This window comes from Enhydra lutris, unplaced genomic scaffold (genome assembly GCF_002288905.1).
Source record: "Enhydra lutris kenyoni isolate GAN:26980312 unplaced genomic scaffold, ASM228890v2 scaffoldscaffold12, whole genome shotgun sequence".
Lineage (NCBI taxonomy): Eukaryota > Metazoa > Chordata > Mammalia > Carnivora > Mustelidae > Enhydra > Enhydra lutris.
Window position 1 is genome coordinate 17,140,085 of NW_019154096.1, and position 7,942 is coordinate 17,148,026.

General features: G+C 47.9%; 1 protein-coding gene across 2 annotated transcripts in view; it reads left to right on the forward strand.

Moving 5' to 3' along the window:
• Positions 1-7,732, forward strand: part of LOC111144920 (AT-rich interaction domain 5B) — a 175,631-nt gene extending 167,899 nt beyond the window's left edge. For both annotated transcript variants that reach the window (XM_022499528.1, XM_022499527.1), the window contains 2 exons: positions 1,562-1,760; positions 5,205-7,732. In XM_022499528.1, the coding sequence (XP_022355236.1) occupies positions 1,562-1,760; positions 5,205-7,373 (2,368 nt within the window). In that variant the 3' untranslated portion in view covers positions 7,374-7,732. The remainder of the gene's footprint in view (positions 1-1,561; positions 1,761-5,204) is intronic.
• The last annotated feature ends 210 nt before the right edge of the window (positions 7,733-7,942 follow it).

The following is a 7,942-nucleotide window of genomic DNA, read 5'->3' on the forward strand; positions in this document are numbered from 1 at the left end:
CTGGAAGTCTTAGTTTAAAAACAATTAGGGTTCCCAATATTTGAACAGATTTATGTTGTTTATAAGCCAAGTACATTTTCTTCATTGAGTCAACTTGTCTTATTTAAAACAAATTATGTTTGCTGTATTAAAGTTCATATTTTTAAGGCTGAGTCTTGTATTAATCCCACAGTGAGTCATTAATCATACCAAATGCATTATAAAAACTTTAATCACTGAAGTTGAAACTGAGATTGTAATGCAATCCATCCCTTTTAATTACATCAGCTATTTTTCCCTTTCAGATCAAGAGCTATGTCGCAAAGGGAAAACAGATTAAAACTAGAGCTGTTTGATGTTTCTCTTTTTAGAACAATTTGATGTACTTTGTTTTAAAAGTTATATAATTGAAGTGTTTGAATTTTTCAGCCCTCTGATTTTTGTGGCTTGAGTGGTCTGTCTGCCCTCCTCCTCCCAGAGGACCTCTTTTGTTTGGCACCCCAAAAAAGGAGCTCATACTGGAATCCCTTAACCGCCTCAGAGCTCTGGAGAAGATAGCTAGCTTTCTCAGCCTCACTGTGCTTGCCTTCCATAAGCCTCTTTATCGTCAGTGTCTGGTCGCTACTTTGACATGAATGAAAATAGAAACTTCAGAGGCAGGCAGAACAAGGTTCATATTCCATCTCTAACAAAAGGTGTGATACTTGGGCAAATTTTTCAACCTTTCTGGGGCCTCATCTGCCTCATCTGTTAAAAAGGGAGTGATACGGGTGCCTGGGTGGCTCAGTGGGTTAAGCATCTGCCTTTGGCTCAGGTCATGGTCTCAGGGTCCTGGGACGGAGCCCCACATGGGGCTCTCTGCTCAGTGGGGAGCCTGCTTCCCCCTCTCTCTGTGTCTGCCTCTCTGCCTACTTGTGATCTCTGTCTGTCAAATAAATAAATAAAATCTTAAAAAAAAAAAGGGAGTTGATAATGGTACTCATGGTCGTAGTACTAGTAAGAACAATGACAATAATGCTCCACAAAGATGAGAAGATTACATGGAATAATCCACATAGTGTATCGAGGACATTAACCTGGGACATACCAGTACCTCCCAGGATATCATCGTCATGAAGTCACGGGCTTTGAGTGTTTTGTTCACTGCTGTACCTCAGTGCCGTGAACGTGGCGCACACAGTAGGTGCTCCATAAATCACTGCTGGCAGAACGACAAATGAATAGCAGCCATCGCGAGTGTGGCTATTATTGCTGTGTTGTTGTTGTTGGCCCTTAGCCAGGTTCCATGAGCTGTGATAATGATGTTAACTTTGGATGCTTCCATTGGTATCGTTGGTATATAGAGTTACAAAACCAGAAAGATGTCTTGCAAAGGAGTATTTGTAAGTTGTTAGGTACTGGTTTTTGACCGAGGAAGTAGAGCCCAGAGCTGTGGAGTAAGTTTCTAGAAATACACGGGTGTTACTGGAGATGGAGTGATTCAATAATCCGCTTGCATTGAGAAAAGAAACTAAAACCCAGTAGCTTCAATGCTCCTGGAATTGCCTCCCATGACTGATCATCTCTTCTGCTATCCTTCCAGATTAATCCTACCGTATGAGAGGTTTATTAAAGGAGAGGAAGATAAGCCCCTGCCTCCAATCAAACCTCGGAAACAGGAGAACAGTTCCCAGGAACATGAGAACAAAACAAAAGTATCAGCAACCAAACGCATCAAACATGAAATCCCTAAGAGCAAGAAAGAAAAAGAGAATGCCCCAAAGCCCCAGGAATCGTCAGAGGTGAGTCGCTGTCCTCCATAGAAATACCTCTGTGAGACCCGTCCTGTCCCAGGTCTTCCGGAGCCCTGCGTCCGCAGCCGGGTCCCTGTGCCGCAGCAGCCCCAGACTGAGAGCACCCCCTCTCCCCTAGCTTCACAGTTCCCCAGAGAGCGGATCTGTAGGTCCACTGGGGCGCTGGAAGGCAGTGCGTGATATTACATGGGATAGGCCACGAATAGGATCTAGAAAGAGGGAAACATCCTGTGGAAAACCGAGAGCAAATGCCAGCTTTGAGAGAGAAGGAACCAGAGCTTCAGCTCTGTGAAGCCACAGGACTCTGGTGTGAACAATGTGGCTTCTTTGCCGTTTCAGAGCCAGTCTATCTGAGGAGCTGGTGGGCCTCAGAAACACGCTTTAGGGGTTCTAGCAAGGAGGGATGTTGACACGAGGGGCCGTGTCTCTGTAGGACTGTCCTCGAACCTTCAGAGATTCCTTTGCCTCCTATAACTGACCTCTGTGTAACAGCCTTGGGTTGAGACCAAGGCTTAGAAATATCTTAAGTACATATTATTTATAGGAGAATTTTGAAATTGTTCCTCTGAAACCATTATTATCTCTCATGTTAACAGGTAGTTTCTGAACCTTTTTAAACCAGCCCCATTACCCACAGCCCCCACAGCTCTTTGGTAGAAGCCATTACTCGTCAGTGTATAGCCAGGCATGGAGGCTGATCTGGGCTCTGTTTCAACATGAATAATAAAAAATCCTGCTGCCCATAAAAAAAAAAAAAAAAGAACTTAGCAGCCACATTTGGAGACAGCATGTTCTAGGATCCAACCCCAGAGGGAATTTTGGTGCTGATATTAAACACCCCCTAAAAATCAGGTTTATAATGAACACATAAGAGACTCTCTAATTAAACACTGGCTCAAAACACACACACACACACACACACACACACCAGCCTCCTAACTAGAAATTAATCTACCCAACTGACTCCTGAGTAAGAAGATATTATGAATACCATGAAAAGAGTTTTGTGTTGCCTTCATTTTTGTTTCATAATTATTCTAAGCTTTAGTGATTAAAAAAATGGGGGAAAAAGATGATGCAGAGAGATTTCTAAACATCTGCAAGCTTGCAACATAAATGGCCAAAAGCAAGGAAATTCCAAGTTAAGGCTCACATTCCATTCTTCCTTTATCCTGTTGGCCTGCTGATTTATTACAGGGTTTTGGATCAGTGAGTTCTATTAGATACCATATGTACAGCATTGCCAAAGCACCAGAGGACAAACTGAGGCCAGAGGCCAGCTGACCTTTGAGTGGCTCCACTGTGGGGATGGAGTTTGAAATGGTTGTTTTTGTGAGGTGCAGGAGGGATCCTCAGCCCATTGCCCTGAAGCCCATCAGTGTGGGAGATGCCTGTCAGCAAGAGGAGGGCCCGGCTCCCTCTGGCCCACAGAAACCCTGAAAGCCATCAGGCTCCCTGTTTCTTATAGGCCCTAGTGCCTCGGGGCATTGTAAGTGTCTGGCAGGTCAAAGGGTATCATGATCAGGTCATCTGATCGACCTGGAATCTCACACCCTCTCCAAGTTGACCTTATGGTAAGAACTGCTCCCCACTTCCAACATAGACCCATGGTTTGACCAGGTGTATTTCTTCTTATTGACTGTGCGTTGGGGGTTTGGATTTTGTTATTGCCATTGGTGTTTTTATTGTCTTTAATTTTTGATATTTTCAATACGCAGCAGTGAACACAATGGAGATAGGAGGGCTTATAAAGCCCTTCCAGCCAAACCCACTGTCTTCAGGTCATTGGATTGCAAGTTGCCTGGTGGGAAGGCACCGTGTAACATGTCAAGGCAGATCCTAAAATGCCTAAAAGGAGTCCTTTGCTTTTTTCTGCCTAGCTTTCAGAGATTCCCTAACCTGTTTTCCAATGAAAGCCACAGAGCTCTGTAACCAATGGCCTGGGTCACAGAAACTTCAGTGAGACTGAGTATCCCCTGTAGCTTCACTTCAAACCACAGCCCCATCAGAAACTAACATTTAAATGCAATTTGCCTTTTTTCCCTTGACGTACTCATTTTTCTGTATTTTCATGTAATGCATAAGCTCAAGAGACCAGTGATGATTGTTAATGTGGAACAAGAAATGATATTTGTCATGGAAAAGGCAGCTATTAGTACAAAAGAGAGAGAGTGAGAGGAAGGAAGGGAGGGAAGAAAAGAAAAACAATAAGCAAAAGCTCTTAGGTCTAACACATGCCTAAAAGACAGGGACATCTTCGAGTGGATTTAAGGAGAAACATCTCTGAAAGGGTATGATTCCTTAAAATGTTTATTTCTTTGCGTCCCTATACCAGAATCCTCAATCTTACCCAAAGATGTTAATGTGTTCAACACTTCTTTTCTTTAACAAAGAACAACGTTTAAGGGATGAGATGCAGCAGAGTGGGAGGCAGGGGGCTTGGGAGAGAAGACCAGCTCAATTCAACTATTTTGTGACTGTTCCCTAAGACATGTCAGGACAGAGTGACAGTTTTGAAAGGGCCTGTCGGCCAGCTGGGTCACAGATGGAAAGTTAAAATGACCTTCTAAGGTCAAACTTTGCACAGCCACATAATGCAATGAATGGGTCAAATTGTGCCCACAACCTCGGTCAATACGGACACATAAAGAGCATCCATCTCATTGACTACGGTGTATTCCAGTGAGCAGAAAAGCTGTATTTGGGGCGATGCTCACTGCCTGAATTTTGATGACTTCATTTTTAGCTTTAATAGAAATGTAGTTTGCTGCAGCCTAGAAGGACTTGGAGCCCTTCTGTCCCTCAGGTAGACAGGCTGGTGTTGCATCTGCATAATTTTCCAGTATTTTAGCATTTTCTGCATGTCATATGGTGCTGAGTAGAAATTAACACTCACGCGTTGCTAATTTTATGCATCGTTCTGAACGCCCTGGGTTGGGATTTGCTCTCTCGGAGAAAGGCAAGGGGTTCTAGTAAGTTTGTTGCTTGTTGTTGACGTGGGGTTGGTTGGTTTTTGAAAGAGAGATGCTTAAAAGAAAAAAAATCTTTCTCCAAAGTGTCATAAAGCACAACATGTAATTTAAAACCCATTTGGATAATTGACTGATTTGACAAGAAAACAACCTCAGAATTAAACTATATATTAGAATCAAGGAGTGGTAAGATGGTATGCCATAGGTACAGAACACTTTGCTCTCTTGATAGGTGTCTCACAAGGGACTTGAGCGAAATATGCATTTCTACCTTAATGTTTCTGTAATTTAGATTTCTTTGTTTAGAGCTGTAATTGGGGGCAAAAAGCTTTAAGAAACTCCCTGAGCTGATTGACAAGCCTGTTTTCAAGAAAAACTGCTGCGTGTAATATTTTGTTTCATAGCAAAAGTGTCAATGCATTTGGCTTCCTTCTGACTGCCTTTTGAAATATTTTATCAGGTTTCATCAGAGCCAGAGAAGGAACAAGAGACTTTAAATCAGAAGACCGTCACTGAGCCTCTCCCGGCAGCAGACGTGAAGAAGAAAATGGAAGGCTACCAGGATTTTGCAGCGAGGCCCCTGGGGTCTAGAGCAGACCCAGAAAAGGACAGCGACACAGATCAAGGTGCCAGCACTGAGAAGGCAGCAGCGGAGGTGGGAGAGAAGGGGCCCGCTCCTCCACTCCCGAGTGCCCCCGCAGCCCCTGAGAGGGCTCCGGCGCTGGGCTCTGGGGCTGGCAAACAGTCCCTCACCTCCCCCAGTGCTCTTGTGGACTCAAAACAAGACCCCCAGACCTGCTGTTTTACAGAGAACCCCGACAGTGAACTCCAAGAAGCCCCCTTCCCTGGCTTCGCTACGACGCAGCCCCCCGTGGCCAACCAGAGCGAGCTAGAGGATGACAAGCTGCCCGCGATGGCGGACTACATCGCCAACTGCACCGTGAAGGTGGACCAGCTGGGCAGCGATGACATCCACAACGCCCTCAAGCAGACCCCGAAGGTCCTTGTGGTCCAGTCATTTGACATGTTCAAAGACAAAGACCTGACCGGGCCCATGAATGAGAACCACGGACTTAATTACACGCCTCTGCTCTACTCAAGGGGCAACCCCGGCATTATGTCCCCGCTGGCCAAGAAGAAACTTCTGTCCCAAGTGAGTGGGGCCAGCCTCTCCAGCAGCTACCCCTATGGCTCGCCACCCCCTCTGATCAGCAAAAAGAAACTGATGGCCAGGGATGACCTGTGTTCGGGTCTGTCCCAGGCCCACCACGGCCAGGGTCCCGACCACATGGCGGTCAGCCGGCCCTCGGTGATTCAGCACGTCCAGAGTTTCAGAAGCAAGCCATCGGAGGAGAGAAAGAGCATCAGTGACATTTTTAAGCACGACAAGCTGGGTCGGTCGGATCCCCACCGCTGCAGTTTCTCCAAGCACCACCTTAGCCCCCTTGCTGACTCCTACGTCCTGAAGCAAGACATTCAGGAGGGCAAGGAGAAGCTCTTGGAGAAAAGGGCACTCCCCCACTCCCACATGCCCAGCTTCCTGGCCGACTTCTACTCCTCTCCTCACCTGCACAGCCTCTACCGACACACTGAACACCATCTTCACAACGAGCAGACATCCAAGTACCCCTGCAGGGACATGTACAGGGAATCGGACAACAGCTCTTTTCCTTCCCACAAACACCAAGAGAAGCTCCACGTGAATTATCTCGCGTCGCTGCACCTGCCGGACAAGAAGGCGGCGGCGGAAGAAGCCCCCACGGATGATCAGCCCACGGATCTGAGCCTTCCCAAGAATCTGCACAAACCCACGGGCAAGGTCCTGGGCCTGGCCCACGCGGCCCCGGGACCCCAGGAGAACAAAGGCATCTCCCAGTTCCAGGTCATGAATAGCCAGAGTCGGGACTGTCACCCCAAAGCCTGCCGGGTTTCGCCCATGACCACGTCGGCCCCGAAAAGGTACCCCGAGTCGCTTTCCCGCTCGGGAAAACCTCACCACGTGAGACTAGAGAACTTAAGGAAGATCGACGGCATGGTGCACCCCGTCCTGCAGCGGAAGGCCAGCCCTCAGAACATTGGGGCTGCGCGGCCCATCAAGCGCAGCCTGGAGGATTTGGACCTGGTGATCGCGGGGAAGAAGGCCCGGGCCGTGTCTCCCCTGGACCCGGCCAAGGAGGCCTGCGGGAAGGAGAAGGCCTCCTCGGAGCCGGAGAGCGAGGGCGGCAAGGCGGCGCACGGCGGCCACGCGGGGGCCGCGTCCGAAGGCCACAAGCTCCCGCTCTCCTCCCCCATCTTCCCAGGTCTGTATTCCGGGAGCCTGTGCAGCTCGGGCCTCAACTCCAGGCTCCCGGCCGGCTACTCCCATTCTCTGCAGTACTTGAAAAACCAGACCGTGCTTTCTCCGCTCATGCAGCCCCTGGCTTTCCACTCACTTGTGATGCAAAGGGGGATTTTTACATCGCCGACAAATTCTCAGCAGCTTTACAGACACTTGGCCGCGGCTACCCCCGTAGGAAGTTCGTATGGGGACCTTTTGCACAACAGCATTTACCCTTTAGCTGCTATAAATCCTCAAGCCGCCTTCCCTTCCTCTCAGCTATCGTCCGTACACCCCGGTACAAAACTGTAAGCCCAGCTCTGCCCGGCCTCCCGCGTGGTGGCGTGGCTCACGGAGCTTCCCTCTCAACCCTGGGGGGTGCCGGCTTGTAGAATTAGAAGTCAGGATTTCTTCTAATCCGGGGGTGAGATCAGCCCCAGCCAAAGGAGCCGCCAAGGGGAGGTGAACATACCTGATTTTCTGGGATGACTCCAGCCTTGGCTGGTCAGTCTCGAGCCCCTTCCAACACAGATGCCCTTGGACCTACATGGTTCGCTTTGCACGAGGGTCTCATGAAGGGACGTATGTGTACCCAGGAAGAATTTAGAAGACCCCGTCTTGAGTTGCAATGGTCAGGAACAATCTGGGCAAAAAAAAAAAAAAAAAAAAAAGTGGGGGGGCAGCCATTTCACAGGAAGGGGCAAGGAAGACTGGCAAGAGTTTGCCAAGGGATGCCCCTCCTTTCCTAAAACTCTCCAAGGTTCAATCAATGCAATGTATAGTGGAACTTCCAATAGATCTTTCATTTTGACACTATTAAACAATCCAGAGAAGTAAACACTGTTAAAATGACTGTATATATTTGCTTCTTAAAACTACCC